The following is a 19,026-nucleotide window of genomic DNA, read 5'->3' on the forward strand; positions in this document are numbered from 1 at the left end:
ATACTCAAGAGAAATGAAAACATATATCCATACAAAAACTTGTACATAAATATGTGTATAGAAGCATTATTCATAACAGCCAAAGAGTAGAAACAACCCAAATGTCCATCAATGGGTAAGTGGATAAACAAAATGTGGAAGATTGAGGGAAGATGGCGGCGTAGGAGGATGCTGGGCTCACCGCGTCTTGCTGATCACTTAGATTCCACCTACACCTGCCTAAATAACCCAGAAAACCGCCAAAAGACTAGCAGAATGGATTCTCTGGAGCCAAGCGCAGACGAGAGGCCCACAGAAGAGGGTAGGAAGGGCGGAGAGACGGTGCGCGTAACACGGACTGGCGGGTGGGAGGGAGTCCGGGGTGGAGGGGCAGCTCGTTGGCCAAGCAGAGACCCCGAGTCTGGCTTGCAAAAGTGGAGGGGCCGGACGGAGTGTGTTCTGACAGCAAGCGGGACTTAACATCTGGAAGGTTATAAGTTAATAGCTCTGCTTAGAGAGCGAGAAGGCTGGAGGACAACAGGAGGGAGAGTTGTTGAGCCCTGGACGACAGAGCTCAGCTTGGCGGGGAACAAAGGCGCTCGCCAGCGCCATCTCCCTTGCCCATCCCCCAGCCAAAATCCCAATGGGAACCAGTTCCTGCCAGGGAACTTGCTTGCACAGCGCAAACACCCAACGCTGTGCTTCTGCGGATCCATCCCTCCGGTGGCGGGTCTGACTCCCTCCGGTGCCAGAGGGCCCCTCCTGAAGCGGATCACCGAAGGATAAGCGAGTTGAACCTACCCCTCCCGCCCCTGTGCACCTTGCCGATCCACTCCAGCTAATATGCCAGATCGCCAGCACCACAAGCCTGGCAGTGTGCAAGTAGCCCAGACGGGCCATGCCACCCCACAGCGAATCCCGCCCCTAGGAGAGGGGAAGAGAAGGCACACACCAGTCTGACTGTGGCCCCAGCGGTGGGCTGGGAGCAGACATCAGGTCTGACTGCAGCCCCGCCCACCAATGCGAGTTATTCAAGACAGCACAGGGGAAGTGCCCTGCAGTTCTGCACCACTCCAGGGACTATCAAAAATGACGAAACAGAAGAATTCCCCTCAAAAGAATCTCCAGGAAATAACAAGAGCTAATAAACTGATCAAAAAGGATTTGAACAATATAACAGAAAGTGAATTTAGAATAATAGTCATAAAATTAATCGCAGGGCTTGAAAACAGTACAGTAGGACAGCAGAGAATCTATTGCTACAGAGATCAAGGGACTAAGGAAGTCAGGAGGAGCTAAAAAAAATGCTATAAACGAGCTGCAAAATAAAATGGAAACAACCACGGCTTGGACTGAAGAGGCAGAGAAGAGAGTAGGTGAACTAGAAGATAAAATTATGGAAAAAGAGGAAGCTGAGAAAAAGAGAGATAAAAAAATCCAGGACTATGAGGTGAATATTAGAGAACTAAGTGATGCACTAAAGAGAAATAATCTATGCATAATTGGTATTCCAGAGGAGGAAGAGAGAGAGAAAGGTGCTGAAGGTGTACCTGAAGAAATAATAGCTGAGAACTTCCCTGATCGGAGAAGGAAAAAGGCATTGAAATCCAAGAGGCACAGAGAACTCCCTTCAGACATAACTTGAATCGATCTGCACAACATATCATAGTGAAACTGGCAAAATACAAGGATAAAGAGAAAATTCTGACAGCAGCTAGGGATAAACGTGCTTAACATATAAAGGGAGACCTATAAGACTCATGACCGATCTCTCTTCTGAAACTTGGCAGGCCAAAAAGGAATGGCAGGAAATCTTCAATGTGATGAACAGAAAAAATATGCAGCCGAGAATCCTTTATCCAGCAAGTCTGTCATTTAGAATAGAAGGAGAGATAAAGGTCTTCCCAAACAAACAAAAACTGAAGGAATTCATCACCACTAAACCAGCCCTACAAGAGATCCTAAGGGGATCCTGTGAGACAAAGTACCAGAGACATTGCTCCAAGCATGAAACCTACAGACATCACAACTCTAAACCCATATCTTTCTATAATAACACTGAACATAAATGGACTAAATGCGCCAACCCAAAGACACAGGGTATCAGAATGGATAAAAAAACAAGACCCATCTATTTGCTGTCTACAAGAGACTCATTTTAGACCTGAGGACACCTTCAGATTGAAAGTGAGAGGATGGAGAACTATTTATCATGCTACTGGAAGTCAAAAGAAAGCTGGAGTAGCCATACTTATATCAAACAAACTAGACTTCAAATTAAAGGCTGTAACAAGAGATGAAGAAGGGCATTATATAATAATTACAGGGTCTATCCATCAAGAAGAGCTAACAATTATAAATGTCTATGCACCGAATACGGGAGCCCCCAAATATGTAAAACAATTACTCACAAACATAAGCAACCTTATTGATAAGAATGTGGTAACTGCAGGGGACTTTAACACCCCACTTACAGAAATGGATAGATCATCTAGACACATGGTCAGTAAAGAAACAAGGGCCCTGAATGATACATTGGATTAGATGGACTTGACAGATATATTTAGAACTCTGCATCCCAAAGCAACAGAATATACTTTCTTTTCAAGTGCACATGGAACCTTCTCCAAGATAGATCATATACTGGGTCACAAAACAGCCCTTCATAAGTTTACAAGAATTGAGATCATACCATGCATACTTTCAGACCACAATGCTATGAAGCTTGAAATCAACCACAGGAAAAAGTCTGGTAAACCTCCAAAAGCATGGAGGTTAAAGAACACCCTACTAAAGAATGAGTGGGTCAACCAGGCAATTAGAGAAGAAATTAAAAAATATATGGAAACAAATGAAAATGAAAATACAACAATTCAAAGGCTTTGGGATGCAGCGAAGGCAGTCCCGAGAGGAAAATACATTGCAATCCAGGCCTATCTCAAGAAACAAGAAAAATCCCAAATACAAAATCTAACAGCACACCTAAAGGAAACAGAAGCAGAACAGCAAAGACAGCCTAAACCCAGAAGAAGAAGAGAAATAAAAAAGATCAGAAATAAACAATATAGAATCTTAAAAAACTGTAGAGCAGACCAACGAAACCAAGAGTTGGTTTTTTGAAAAAATAAAATTGATAAACCTCTAGCCAGGTTTCTCAAAAAGAAAAGGGAGATGACCCAAACGGATAAAATCATGAATGAAAATGGAATTATTACAACCAATCCCTCAGAGATACAAACAATTATCAGGGAATACTATGAAAAATTATATGCCAACAAACTGGACAACCTGGAAGAAATGGACAAATTCCTAAACACCCACACACTTCCAAAACTCAAACAGGAGGAAATAGAAAACTTGAGCAGACCCATAACCAGTGAAGAAATTGAATCAGTTATCAAAAATCTCCCAACAAACAAGAGTCCAGGACCAGATGGCTTCCCAGGGGAGTTCTACCAGACGTTTAAAGCAGAGATAATACCTATCCTTCTCAAGCTATTCCAAAAAAATAGAAAGGGAAAGAAAACTTCCAGACTCATTCTATGAAGCCAGCCTTACTTTGATTCCTAAACCAGACAGAGACCCAGTAAAAAAAGAGAACTACAGGCCAGTATCCCTGAAGAATATGGATGCAAAAATTCTCAATAAGATACTAGCAAATCGAATTCAACAGCATATAAAAAGAATTATTCACCATGATCAAGTGGGATTCATTCCTGGGATGCAGGGCTGGTTCAACATTCGCAAATCAATCAACGTGATACATCACATTAATAAAAGAAAAGATAAGAACCATATGATCCTGTCAATCGATGCAGAAAAAGCATTTGACAAAATTCAGCAACGTTTCTTAATAAAAACCCTCGAGAAAGTCAGGATAGAGGAACATACTTAAACATCATAAAAGCCATTTGTCAAAAGCCCACAGCTAACATCATCCTCAATGGGGAAAAACTGAGAGCTTTTTGCCTGAGATCAGGAACACGACAGGGATGTCCACTCTCACCACTGTTGTTTAACATAGTGCTGGAAGTTCTAGCATCAGCAATCAGACAACAAAAGGAAATCAAAGGCATCAAAATTGGCAAAGATGAAGTTAAGCTTTCACTTTTGGCAGATGACGTGATCTTATACATGCAAAACCCGATAAACTCCATCAAAAGTCTGCTAGAACTGATACATGAATTTAGCAAAGTTGCAGGACACAAAATTAATGTACAGAAATCAGTTGTACTCTTATACACTAATAATGAAGCAATAGAAAGACAAATAAAGAAACTGATCCCATTCACAATTGCACCAAGAAGCATAAAATACCTAGGAATAAACCTAACCAAAGATTTAAAAGATCTGTATGCTGAAAACTATAGAAAGCTTATGAAGGAAATTGAAGAAGATAAAAAGAAATGGAAAAACATTCCATGCTCATGGATTGGAAGAATAAATATTGTCAAAATGTCAATACTACCCAAAGCTATCTACACATTCAATCGAATCCCAATCAAAATTGCACCAGCATTCTTCTCGAAGCTAGAACAAGCAATCCTAAAATTCATATGGAACCACAAAAGGCCCCGAATAGCCAAAGTAATTTTGAAGAAGACCAAAGCAGGAGGCATCACAATCCCTGACTTTAGCCTCTACTACAAAGCTGTAATCATCAAGACAGCATGGAATTGGCACAAACACAGACACATAGACCAATGGAATAGAATAGAAACCCCTGAACTAGACCCACAAAAGTATGGCCAACTAATCTTTGACAAAGCAGGAAAGAATATCCAATGGAAAAAAGACAGTCTCTTTAACAAATGGTGCTGGGAGAACTGGACAGCAACATGCAGAAGGATGAAACTAGACCGCTTTCTCACACCATTCACAAAAATAAATTCAAAATGGATGAAGGACCTGAACGTGAGACAGGAAACCATCAAAACCGTAGAGGAGAAAGCAGGAGAAAACCTCTCTGACCTCAGCCATAGCAATTTCTTACTTGACACATCCCCAAAGGCAAGGGAATTAAAAGGGAATTAAAAGCAAAAATGAACTACTGGGACCTTATGAAGATACAAAGCTTCTGCACAGCAAAGGAAACCAACACAACTAAAAGGCAACCAACGGAATGGGAAAAGATATTTGCAAATGATATATCAAACAAAGGGCTAGTATCCAAAATCTATAAAGAGCTCACCAAACTCGACACCCGAAAAACAAATAACCCAGTGAAGAAATGGGCAGAAAACATGAATAGACACTTCTCTAAAGAAGACATCTGGATGGCCAACAGGCACATGAAAAGATGCTCAATGTCGCTCCTCATCAGGGAAATACAAATCAAAACCACACTCAGATATATCACCATCGCGACAGTCAGAGTGGCCAAAATAAACAAATCAGGAGACTACAGATGCTAGAGAGGATGTGAAGAAATGGGAACCCTCTTGCACTGTTGGTGGGAACGCAAATTAGTGCAGCCACTCTGTAAAACAGTGTGGGGGTTCCTCAAAAAATTAAAAATAGATCTATCCTATGGCCCAGCAGTAGCACTGCTAGGAATTTACCCAAGGGATACAGGAGTACTGATGCATAGGGGCACTTGTACCCCAATGTTTATAGCAGCACTCTCAACAATAGCCAAATTATGGAAAGAGCCTAAATGTCCATCAACTGATGAATGGATAAAGAAATTGTGGCTTATATACTCAATGGAGTACTACGTGGCAATGAGAAAGAATGAAATATGGCCCTTTGTAGCAATGTGGATGGAACTGGAGAGTGTGATGCTAAGTGAAATAAGTCATACAGAGAAAGACAGATACCATATGTTTTCACTCTTATGTGGATCCTGAGAAACTTAACAGAAACCCATGGGGGAGGGGAAGGAAAAAAAAAAAAAAGGTTAGAGTGGGAGAGAGCCAAAGCATAGGAGACTCTTAAAAACTGAGACGAAACTGAGGGTTGATGGGTGGTGGGAGGGAGAGGAGGGTGGGTGATGGGTATTGAGGAGGGCACCTTTTGGGATGAGCACTGGGTGTTGTATGGAAACCAATTTGACAATAAATTTCATATATTGAAAAAAAACAAAAACAAAAACAAAAAGTGGCATATACATATAATGGAATATTATTCAGCCACTAAAATGGATAAATTTTTGATACATTTTATTACTTATATGAAACTAAAAACACCAGCTAAGCTTTACATGATTCCATAATAACTAATTACTGTATTAAGGTCCAGAATAGAAAAATCTACAGAGACAAAGTAGATCAGTGGTAGGTGATTAGGAGGTAGAGGGATGATAGCTAAGAGTATAGGATTTGTTCCTGAGGTGATGAAAACATTCTAAAATCAACTGTGTTGATGGCTGCACATTCTTAAGAATAGGGAAAAACCACTGAACTGCATACTTTAAATGGGTGAACCGTACTATATGTGCATTATATGTCAATAAAGCTCTTTATAAATGTTCTATGGGCACTTGAAAAGTTTTGAAGTTTTTTTAAGGCATAGAAACATTTCTACATATCTATGATCAAACCTCATTATTTGCATTATTCCAGGATGTATTTTCAACTATGCTTTTTATAAATAATTTCATTTCTATGATCTCTCATGAGCCAAGCATGTATATTCAACTTCTCTACTGCTATTCTGTATTGTCCATTTCTCCTTGAAGGTTCTCTAGAGTTTTCTGCTAGTGTATGGTCTGTTCTGCATTCCTCCCATCGCCAAGCAAAATTCCTTTTCCCCAGTTAGGCATCTTTTTCTCATGTTACATATATTTTTATGCTAATTCATGGTTAAAGAGTTATGTGTAATAGCCTCTTTGTGGATTGCAAATCAGTATAAAAATACTCCTCCTTAAGAGAGGGAGGGAGGCAAACCATAAGAGACTCTTAAATACAGAGAACAAACTGAGGGTTGATTGGGGGTGCAGGGGAGAGGGAAAATAGGTGATGGGTATTGAGCAGGGCACTTGGTGGAATGAGCACTGGGTGTTGTATGTAAGCGATGAATCACGGGAATCCACCCCAAAACCAAGAACACACCATATACACTCTATGTTAGCCAACTTGACAATAAATTATATCAAAAAAATATTCCTCCTTAATTCCTGCAACAGTCTGGGTGTTGTCTATATTAATATCATGTCTCCATATTTCTTTTTAATATATATCTAGTTTTCCTTTATTTTCAACCATTCTGTGTCATTTTATTTTCAACGTTTTTTTTTTTTTATTTATTTTTTTGGGACAGAGAGAGACAGAGCATGAACAGGGGAGGGGCAGAGAGAGAGGGAGACACAGAATCGGAAACAGGCTCCAGGCTCCGAGCCATCAGCCCAGAGCCTGACGCGGGGCTCGAACTCACGGACCGCGAGATCGTGACCTGGCTGAAGTCGGACGCTCAACCGACTGCGCCACCCAGGCGCCCCTGTGTCATTTTATTTTCAATGTGTATGCTATATAGCATGGACCTCAGCTTGTTTTTTAACCTAATTTGAGAAGTTTTTTTTTTTAATAGATCAATTTATCCCATAAATGTTTATATTGTCTTATATATGTCTTCCATTATCGATTTTATGGTATTTTCTTTTGTTACAAACTTACTTTTTTCTTTTTTCCGCCCTTTATTTTCCTGTTACTCTTAGCATTTTTCTAAATAGTTTGGATGTTTTGTAGTTTGATTTTACTCGTTTAGAAGTAACTTTTATAATTTTAAATACTGTAACTTATAAAGCTTATGAAAGAAACTGAAGCACAAAAAAATGGAAAAACATTTTATGCTCATGGATTGGAAGAATACATATTGTTAAAATGTCGATACCACCCAAAGCAATCTACACATTCAATCCCTATCACAATAACACCAGCATTCTTCATAGCTTGAACAAACAATTCTAAAATTTGTATAGAACCAAAACAGACCCCAAACAGCCAAGTAATGTTGAAAAAGAAAACCAAAGCTGGAAGCATCACAATTCTGGACTTTAGCCTATATTACAAAGCTGTAATCATCAAAAAATGACACAGAGATCAATGGAACAAAATAGAGAACCCAGAAATGGACCTACAAATGTATGGCCAACTAATTTTTGACAAAGCAGGAAAGAATATCCAATGGAAAAAATACAGTCTCTTTAGCAAATGGTTTGGGAAAACTAGACAGCAACGTGCAGAAGAATGAACCTGGACCACTTTCTTACACCACAGACAAAAATAACTCAAAATGGATAAAAGACCTAAATGTAAGATAGGAAACCATCAAAACCCTACAGGAGAAAACAGGGAACAGCCTCACTGACCTAGGACGCAGCAACTTCTTACTTGACATGTCTCCCGAGGCAAGGCAAACAAAAGCAAACATGAACTACTGGGACCTCATCAAGATAAAAAGCTGCTGCACAGTGAAGGAAATAATCAGCAAAACTAAAAGGCAACCAACGAAATAGGAAATGATATTTGCAAATAAGATTTCGGATAAAAGTTAGCATCCAAAATCTATAAAGAACTTATGTTCTATATATTCTTTTATGTTAGAAATAGGGGGCCATGGGTAAAAAAAATAAGATAAAAAAGAGAGGAAGGCACACCCTAAGAGACTCTTTAATACAGAGAACAAACTGAGGGTTGCTGGAGGGGATATGGGTGGCAGGCTGGGCTAAATGGGTGACGGACATTGAGGAGGGCACTTGTTGGGATGAGCACTAGGAGTTATATTTAAGTGAGGAGTCACTGGGTTCTACTCCTAAAACCAACACTGTATGTTAACTAACATGAATTAAAAGAAAAAAAAAAAAACCACAACAACAACAACAAAGAAAAAGAAGTAGGGGGGCATGGGTAAACATAAATCTGATCCTGGCTCTTTTTTACTGTAATTTTTTAAAAGTTTGTATTGAGGCTCTTTCCGTCTTTATCACAGTCTTCTGGAATGCCTTCAGATTTTAGGTTTTCCCTATTTCAGTAATGAGACATGATCCTTGATTTCTAGTACTATCAGCCTTAAAGTATTTGTTTGTGATCCTGTTTCTAAGTTCACAACATCTTTTCCCAATGGTAACAATTATCTTACAAATCAATATATACATCTAACACACATAGCACTGATGTAATTTTCATGAAAGCCAAAAAAAAAAAAAGAAAAGAAAAGAAAAGAAAAGAAAAGGAAAAATGGATCTCTATTTAAATCATGAGGCAATATTATCAGAATAAAATGGAAACACACAGACACAGGCTCTGTCTCTCTCTCTCATTCTCTGTCACTCCTCCTCGTCCTCCCCGCCAACTCCCAATCCCTAATCCGCAACTCCCCTGCCCCAATCCCATTACCTGCAATATCTATCTGCAAGGATTCTTGATCTTCTGTCCTCTTACTATGGATCTCCTCATTCTGTTTAATGGCTTCAGTGTCTGGTGGACTTTCAATCTTTATGTTTTGTAGTCGAGCTGAGGGCTCTGCAGCAGCAGCACCACTAGAACCTAAGAGAGGTAAATTAACACAGTATCCAGACCTGGAAGTTGACAAAAAATATTTTTAAATGCCTCTCAAGCATCTAATATGTGAAAGGCACTGTTACTGATATTTTAGAAAAAAATAAAAAGACCATTTAGAAATGTGTTTAGAAACTCTTAACCCAGGGGCGCCTGGGTGGCTCAGTCAGTTGAGCGTCCGACTTCGGCTCAGGTCATGATCTTACGGTTCGTGAGTTCGAGCCCCGCGTCGGGCTCTGTGCTGACAGCTCAGAGCCTGGAGCCCATTTCAGATTCTGTGTCTCCCTCTCTCTCTGCCCCTCCCCTGTTCATGCTCTGTCTCTCTCTGTCTCAAAAATAAATAAACATTAAAAAAAAAATTAAAAAAAAAAAAGAAACTCTTAATCCAAATTGGAGTTTAAAAATGTACAAAAACAACTGTCATACAAAATAAGAGAATTATAGCATAAGACAAAGACAGATAAAGAAATATATGTACTCAAAGGAAGAGAAACTACCTCTAGCTAGGAGGATCACGAAAGAACTCTAAAATAAAATACTGATTTGGGAATGTGTTAGAATACACATTGAGATAGAAAAAGAAAGGCATTTTAGGCAAAGGTAACTACATATAAAAACAATAAAGTCAGGAAAGCAACTGAACATCTAAGAAATAGAGCAAGTATATGGTTTATTTGAGTATACAATTTATAAAGAAAAGAGGTGTCTGAAAAGTTGTTTGGTAGTTGATTATACTGTTCTGAAAGACTGTGGTAAAAGGGTTTAGATTTTACTCTTAAGGACAATGAAAACTTTTTGATTATGAGATTAACGTGATCTATTTTTGGAACATTCATTTAGCAACAGCAAAAAGGGGGGTAAAATTTTGAAGCGTTGCCCAGAACACAACATAACTTGTGAAAAAAAGCAATACACAAAAAGAGAAGTGGCTAATTATGCTCCAAAATGTTTCTATTTACAGTCGTGGCAGAGACTACCAGCTGTCCTCTGAAATCCATTTTCCTTTCCTCCAAAATAAATCGCTGACAACAGAGTGGCAAGGCTCGGTGGATCTTGTGTCCTTCATATTCCTCCCAGTGAGTGCCTTCATGAGCACAAAATCCATCTGCAGCCATATACTGGTTTAGAATCCGAGGCAGAAGCAATTGCAGGCAACCAGTGTCCCTAGTCCTGTCCCTAGGTTACTAAAGAGCAGCCCTAGCCATCAGCCCTTGGAAACAATTCTGAAAAGGAACTGGCATCAAAACAGAAAAACAATGGGCTTTGGAAGATTTTGATTTGGCCACCTGCTGGGTAAAAGAAACTTTCCCTAAATGTTTATTTGGGGAAAGAAAAAGCAAGTTTATCCTGGCTCTTGAAGTATTATTTAAAGCTCAACTGAAGAAGTAAGAGGTAAGCATCAGTTGAGAAGTACAAATCCAATCCCACCTTAGATATCCAAGTATTTTCAGACTATATGGTTACTCCCATGATGCCACCAGAATTTACCTAATTCTAGAATATGTACTCCTTGGACTTGTCTATGGAGAACCTCACGAACTGTCAGTCTGATGAGCAGAGGACTGCAACTCTTAGACCACAGGATTCGCAAATGCCCTGTCTTACCATAGTTTAAAGAGAGTTTTCATGGAGACATTAAACCAGAGAACCTGCTCCTTAAATGAACTGAGAATTTAAGATTACGGTATATTATGGTATATGGCCTCATCCTCCAGAACCACCCACTGCGGCACCATGGACTACTTGCCCCCTGAGATGATTAAAGGCTGAATGCATGCTGAGAAGGTGAATCTCTGGAGCCCTGGGGTTCTTTGCTATAAATTTCTAGTTGGGAAGCCTCCTGCTGAGACAAACACATACCAAGAGATCTATAAAAAAACAACCCGTGAGCTGAATTCACATTCCCTGACTTTGTACCGGGGGAGTCAGGGACTTCTTTTCTAGGCAGCTAAAGCATAACCCTAGCCAAAGCCTGATTCTCAAAAAAGTACCTGAACACTCCTGGATCACAGCAAATTCATCAAAACCATCTAGTAGCCAAAAAAAGCAAAGATTCAACTTTGAATCTTTCCATCTTAAGAACCTTACAGGGAAGAGTGCCTGAGTGGCTCAGCCGGTAGAACATGTGACTCTTGATTTCAGGTTTGTAAATTCAAGCCCCACACTGGGTGTAGAGATTACTTTAAAAAAAAAAAAAAAAAAAAAAGGAACCTCTCAGGGAGAGAAATCCCTATGATGCCAGGGCTGCTGTAGAATCTGTCAAGAACCAGCTACTGACATTCATCTTATTGCTGACTGCCTGCCTCCAATCTAGAGCATTACAGATTTTTTTTTTTTTTTTTTGCTGAGCAGGTAGTACTTTGGTCTCCTATTCAGAAAGTTTTACTTCAGTAAAGATGACACTCTGAAATGAAAGAAGCCACAAGACCTGTGCTAACTTCACTGGTTTCATAATATGGGGGCAAGGTTGAATTGCAGCTACCCCACAGCCTGTTTTGAGTAAGGCGTCCTTGTGGAAGATGAAGTCAGGGTCTGGCTATGGGAAAGTGACCGCTTTGTTCTTATGTGATCACTTAAAGAGCTGTGCAATAACCTTCCAAGTACCTGAGAGGCTGTGTGTATCTTACTGGGTGGCCAAGTCTGGAAAAGCTTCAGAATGAACATGTGATTCTTTTTTTTAAATGTTAAAATGAAGATTTTTGTTTTTGTTTTTGTTTTTTAAAATAGAAACTTGGTTTAATTGGGCATATGGTTACCAGAATAAAGATTATGTTTCCCAGTCACCCTGGCAACACAGCTTGATGTGAGCGTGTGACTAAGTCTGGCCAATAGAATGGAAGGGGAATGGTACATGTAACTTTTGAGAAATATTTAAAAGAAGGAATATATTTTTTTCTTTTCGTTTCTTCCTTTCTGTTTTCTGTTGGCTGGAATATGGGCCTGATGGCTACCATATGAGAATGGAGGCTAAAAGTGTTGGAACAACAGGAGAGACAGAGCTTTGTTCCTTGATACAGGGGAGTACCAGGTCATCCATGGATGTCTATATCTGGATGTTTACAAGAAAGAGAAAAAATTCCCTGTGTTCTTTTAAACCAATGCTATTTTGTTTTTGTTTTCATCTCTCAGAGCCAAAATGAATCCTAACTTAAACACACTATTATAGGCATTTTTAATTAGCATAATCCCATTGAACTAAATTAACAGGATAGGTAGTTAGAAGTAAACAAGCTGAATTCCTAAAGAATAAAAGGCTTATGTACAACAATGGTATTAGAGAGTGAGCATCTCCTAGAACTAATTTTTTTTTTTATCAGTAAAGTTTTTAAAAGTCCATTAAGTGAATTTCTGGCAATGAGATTAACTTGTGTACTATCTTTCCAAAGTTCTCCAGAAATGTCTTAAAGAGCTTTAAAAATGTTAATTTCACCAGTTAATCTATACCAAAAACTTGCAGCTAATATCCTATTTCACATATGAGCAACACAGAGAAAAGCTGAAGACAGCAAGGGAATAGAGAATACTTGGCTGTTTATACTCATTTTAGAAGGCTAGAAGAAAATAATATGCAGATAATCCAGTTAGTTACCTGCAGTGGCTGTCTCCAAGAATTCTTTCTCTTCAGGGTGGGCAGCCTTAGCCACCGCCTTTTTACTGTAGATCTCCTTTTTCTGGTTTTTGTCTGAAAGGCTCTCATCCCCACTGACAGAAACTTGAACTTTGGCATCTGGAATAATGACATCATGTGAAAAGACAACAGGACAAAGGAAAAGACAATAAACACAATAGGCAAGTAACCCCCCACTCAAAAAAATAAGCCTCAAACAAAAACCCAAACCTCTTCATACATCAAGAAAAAAAGCATCTCCTAGGCCCCACCATATAAAAGCTATGACAATTATGGTGGGTTTACAATATGAATTGGAAAGTTTTCCATATTTTTCTGTATACGACGATGGTTTAAGTAAAATACCATTTTAAATTAAATCTGTTCTTTGCTGATTTGACACAACAGTTAAAAAAAAAAAAGATCAGGTATTTTTTCAAAGTAGAAAAGTAAATTTGAACTCCTCTTTTGAGTTCTTTGGTCTATTCCAAGTTTTTGTCACTTTGTTGAGGCAATTTTGATATTTCATACAATCCTAGAAAAGCATCTAGAAAAGCACCATTTAGATTTTATGTATAATACTCATATGATTTTTTAAGATCTCCTGAAATTATATCCTTTTCAAATTGTCTAATACTTTCTACTTTCTTTCTTGGTCATACTTGCTAGAGATTTATCTATCTTATTGGTCTTTTTTAATCAGCTCTTTTCTTTTTTATTATATGAAAAAACCCAATTATAAAACAGTGTTACTAAATATATTAAAATCACCAATGCAACAACTAGGATAACAGTCATCATACAGTTAATAACGTTTATATATTTTTTAAACTATTTTATTTTTAAATGTTTATTTTTTAGAGAAAGAGAGAGGGAGGGAGGAGAGAGCAGAGAGAGAGAGAGAGAATCCCACCTGGATGTTCTGCACTGTCAGTGTAGAGCCCCACATGGGGCTTGAACCCACAAACCATGAGATCATGACCTGAGCCAAAACCAAGAGTCAGATACTTAACCAACTAAGCTACCCAGGTGCCCCATTTTATTTTAGAGAGAGACAGTACGCATGAGTGGGCTCTGAAAGGGGCGGGGGGGGGGGGGGAGAGAGAGAGAGAGACAATCTTAGGCAAGCTCCATGTTCACCGCAGAGTCAAATGTGGGGCTCGATCCCATGACCCTGGGATCATGACCTGAGCCAAAATCAAGAGTTGGATGCTCAACCAAATGAACCAACCAGGTACTCCAAGGTTATATGTTTTTACAATGGGCTGAAAAGAGATACATCTCTTATTGCTAAGTATGGATATTTTTCAACAACAACAACAACAACAACAACAACAAAATCAGAAAAGCAGTGGACATTACTAAAGACGTAACATAATGTGTCTCCCAAAGAGCTTAAGAAATGAAATATTACAGATATGATTTCCTGTTGTAAAGCCTTAGTGATACCATTCTCTGCCTTTTCAGCAGAAACCTTTATGCTGAATTTAGAGTTTATCAATCTCTGATGTTTCTGATGTTTTTACTATATTGCATGTATTATCCACAATACACGGGGCCCCCTTGGTGGCTCAGTTGGTTAAGTGTCTGACTTCAGCTAAGGTCATGATCTAGTGGTTCAAGAGTTCGAGCCCCACATCAGGCTCTCTGCTGTCAGCGTGGAGCCTGCTTTGGATCGTCTGTCACCCTCTCTCTTCCTCTCTCCTGCTTGCTCGTGAGCACACAACGTGCATGCGCCCTCTCTCTCTCTCAAAAATAAACATTAAAACAAATAAGCAAACAAAAAAACAAAACATGCCCAAACTGGAACATAGAACTACCCTATGCTTAAAATCTGCCCTGGGATCAGTAGCACCTATTTGGCTAATAGCTATGCACAGGAATAAAAAACTGTAAATGGAACAAAGCAACACAGTTACACATGTAGAATTTTTAGTGGCCCCTGGAGTCTCCATTTAATAAATACTACCATGTATCAACTAAAGAAGTATAGTACCAAGGATGCAGAGGAAAAAAAAAATCAAGCAGGTCCCTAAATATTAAAAGCTCTTATAAAATAGTAAGGCCTTTATCTGGGGATAAAATTGAAAATTCAAATAGCCACAGTGACCAGACAGATAAGGTAGATGAATGAAGCAGACTGGCTCTGAGAAGTGTGGAGAATTAAAGCAAACAGGAGAATGTACATCTTCTCCGCAAGTAACAGCCATGACTCAGGGGCAGGTGATCATTGCCATGAAGGAATGCAAGCTGAGGGCAACCAGATATTCTGATTTTTCCAGGGAAGACCTAAATCTTATTTTTAAATGTCAGCAGCAAAATGAAAAGAAAATTTAAAATACCATGTGAGCCATATACTTCCAACCTATGAAAATATTAGTTTGTACCATCTGACAGATAAATTCATGAGGCAAATTTAATCAAGATTTTCTGGATTTCAGTTTGTAAAATATACCTGATTGCATATTTTTTTATTCCAAAAGTTGCAATCTATTTTATTTCCCACAGTGAAAATACAGCTTATAGTTTTAAGAAGCCTGTGAAGCATTTTGAAAGATTTCATAAATATTTTACCTTCTTATACACACCCAATAAAACAGCTAACAGAAAAGTTTGCATAACACCAGAAATAAGATGAAGACTGGAAAATATTCTCATTTTGGATGACCAGGGAAAAAAAGGCCACAAAATATAAAAAGTGAATACAGTTACCTGCATTATCTCTCTGAGGGGGGTTTTTCCCCACTGAGAAGGATGGCTTAGCCACGGCCCTCTTACTGTAGATCCCCTCTTTATGTTTAGTGTCAGCAGGGATGGACAGGTCATCATCCCTGGTGCCTAGCACCTCAGCTGGGAAGTCTGGAGCGATGGCATCATTGGATCCTACAGCAAAGTAGGAAAGTAGTACAATTAACAAATATATAGACATGAAGTTGAACAGAGACAAAAAACTTACCTCTTAAACCACTTCTATTAAAAAGATACAATAGGAGTGTTGCAGTGTGATCAGAAGGGGATGTCAGACATGTACAATAAATTGCAACAATATAAGGTGGAGAAGCAAATGACAGAAGATATATAGAGTATCAGTTCAGAAGAGAGACAATTTCCAGTCAGGAAGATTTTCAAAGAGAGGAGAATATTATAGACTGTAACCTGAAAAATAAGTAGGCTTTTTGAAATATGCAAAGGAAGGAAGAAAGACATTTTAGGCAGAGGTGAAACATGAGCAAAGACAAGAAGGCAGGAAAGCAAAGAGTATATAAGAACCACAGTCACTTTGGGGTCAGGACAGATCATACAATATATTAAAGAAAATGGTGGGAAATATTAAAACATAATTGTTTGGGACAAAATTCAGCAGGGTATGGAATCCCAAGCTAAAGAGTACAAATTGTACTCTTTGTATATGAAATGCAACATCATTGTACATTTCTAATAAAGGGAAAATGTAATCAGCTATGTTTTAGGAAGATTAATCTGATGATAATACAAGATAGAAAACATTCAAAGGAAAATCTTGTGTGATAAATACAAGATTTGAAGGTAATTTTTATTTTTTTAAAATACATTTCAATATTCCCATGTCCACTGGTAAGAGAAGTTCATTGATGCCACAAAAAAGAGGTGAAGAATATCTCTGGACATACAAGAGTATTTAGCAACTAGAACAGGATCTTCTATAAAAATGTTTTTTCTTTCTAATCTGGGATTCTGCACTTCATGCATTTTCTGAGTACCTAAAATATATATGCCAGTAAGAGATGAGAAAGCAGTCTCATTAGTACGGTGCAAATATAAGTAAGTCATGAGGATTTTTTAAGGATAGATTGCAAGGACCCTACTAAGTCTTCTGGGTCATATGTACAGATTAAATTACGCTTTTCTCAACTTCTGTGGCATCACTTTCTCTTATTTGCTCCCCATGTCTCTTGCAAATCCTTAGTATCCCTACTACTACCAAATCTCTCAATGCTGGAGTTCCTCAAGGGGTCAGAACTCTTCTCTTCCTGAGTGAACTCATCAGCTACCAATGGATGGAATACTATCTATCTACATGCTGATGACCAACAAATATATTATCTCTGGCTGGGACCTTTCTTCTGAGATTCAGATTCTAGCATTCAGGACATAGCTAGCCCTTACAGCATCTTATGAAGAAATTAGAAAAAGGTGTCCCTTCCTTAATTAAAAAATTAAGATATTATATTTTATGGCATAATATAACAATTGCACATGGGATCATTCTCCTCACAAATACTTCCAGATACCAGACAACATACATCACCAGCAGCAAGCACATGCATACTCTTCAGCACCACCCTTGGTTCTCCAAGAAAGGTGACTGTGTCAGGTTCACTCACAGTCAGGTAGTCCCGGAAAGCAGTGGGTAGATGAGCAAGACAATCAACTCAGTGGAGCTGAGAGCAGTTGAAAGACAGTGTAGCCTGATGCATGTGTATATGCCAACAAGCGTATGTGCACTTGTATTTTCTGGCATCCACGCACAGCTGCAGGGTGTATAAGTATAGATTTTTGTCTGGGGCAGGAAGAGAGTTAACACTGCTCCAGAACTCAAACCTTCAGGCCCACCTGTGTATTTTCATAAAAAACACTGTATGTCTGTCTATATGATGTGAACAGTGCCACCTTCTACACAGCACCCTTACAAACAACCTTAAATGTGTAAACCAACTCAACAGTCAATAGCCTTCTAACTACTGCTGTCCTTGCTTCCACTTCTAGAGTTGGCTCCCTGTCTTCTGACCCATGAAGTGATAAATTTTATCTAGCAGCCAAATAAATCTTACAAATGTAAATGAAACCACAGTTGTCTACCAGAATAAAATTCAAATGTTTTAATATGGTTTACAAGACCCTGCATGATCTTGGACTTACCTATCTAACCATATCTAGTCACTATTCTGCTCTAACCACACTAAAATTCTCATCTGTCAAATGCATCCAACTCTCTCCTCTTTCAGGAGTTTTTCCCAGACTGCTCCCTCTGTGCAGAACACTGTCATTCCCCACTCTCTGCCCACTTAACCTGCCTTTACCCTCTAAATCTTGTCTCTCAAGTTTTTTCCTTGGAAAGGCTTTCAGGAGCTCCTAAAACTCTGTTCCAATTATTCTCTTCCAATTCTACTTTATTTTCTTAACACTTATTATTTGTAATTATGTACTTATTGGTGGTCTATTTATTTACTAACTATAACAACATTCCACACACTCCACAATCTTATGGAGCATGTTCATTCTGTACACTACTGTAAATGTAGCACCTAGTATAGTATCTGGCAGGAACACGGTAAGAGCTTTAATAATTTTTAGTTGAATAAAAAAAATGAATGTGAACTGAAAGCTTTTTGTCACCTTAAGAAAAAAAAACCAAAAAACCAACTTTGGTTATACATGCTTTGGAATGAACACATACTGGGACTGCAATGTACATAGTTGCTTATCTATTTTTTTCACTCAATTCGAGATAAATTTTAAATGTAATTTAGAGTTTAAAGTTAGCATATAAGATGAAAAACCATACAGGGTGGAAATCACTCTGGAGGGTTCCTTAAGGCACTATGTTGAAACTGATATTCTGTCTGTTCAACGAATCCACCAGAGTGCACTTTTCCCTCCTGGCTTGCAACAAATCACTGTGCCTGCTTCTGAGCACCTGATGAAGTAAGTATCTGGCCACATTGTTCCCATATCCCATTTCAAATTCCATCATGATAATATGTTCATTAAGTGTAGACCATGCACAAGTTCCTGGTGTTAAGTCCTACAGACCGAAAAAACTTAAGAAGTTAAAAGTTAAGCCCCTCTGGTTTTATCTTTTTTAAAAAAATTTTTAATGTTTATTTTTGAGAGAGAGAGAGAGCACGTGAGGAGAGAAGGGGCAGAGAGAGGCGGTGGGGGGGGGGGGGGGAAGGGGACACA

The 19,026-nt window shown here is 38.7% G+C and overlaps 1 protein-coding gene and 1 pseudogene across 5 annotated transcripts in view; one reads left to right on the forward strand and one right to left on the reverse strand.

Moving 5' to 3' along the window:
* Positions 1 to 19,026, reverse strand: part of ALMS1 (ALMS1 centrosome and basal body associated protein) — a 231,023-nt gene that overhangs the window by 67,852 nt on the left and 144,145 nt on the right. For 4 of the 5 annotated variants that reach the window (XM_086700836.1, XM_086700840.1, XM_086700835.1 and 1 more), the window contains 3 exons: positions 15,796 to 15,966; positions 13,066 to 13,203; positions 9,315 to 9,464 (listed from right to left, as the gene is read on the reverse strand). In XM_086700836.1, coding sequence (XP_086556962.1) covers positions 9,315 to 9,464; positions 13,066 to 13,203; positions 15,796 to 15,966 — 459 coding nt within the window. Of the gene's footprint in view, positions 1 to 9,314; positions 9,497 to 13,065; positions 13,204 to 15,795; positions 15,967 to 19,026 lie in introns of those variants that run through there. The other variant, XM_086700838.1, reaches the window with a different exon arrangement.
* LOC112869011 (aurora kinase A pseudogene) lies at positions 10,412 to 11,580 on the forward strand (annotated as a pseudogene).

The sequence above is a fragment of the Puma concolor genome, chromosome A3, assembly GCF_028749965.1.
Source record: "Puma concolor isolate L17-30 chromosome A3, mPumCon1.1.hap2, whole genome shotgun sequence".
NCBI lineage: Eukaryota > Metazoa > Chordata > Mammalia > Carnivora > Felidae > Puma > Puma concolor.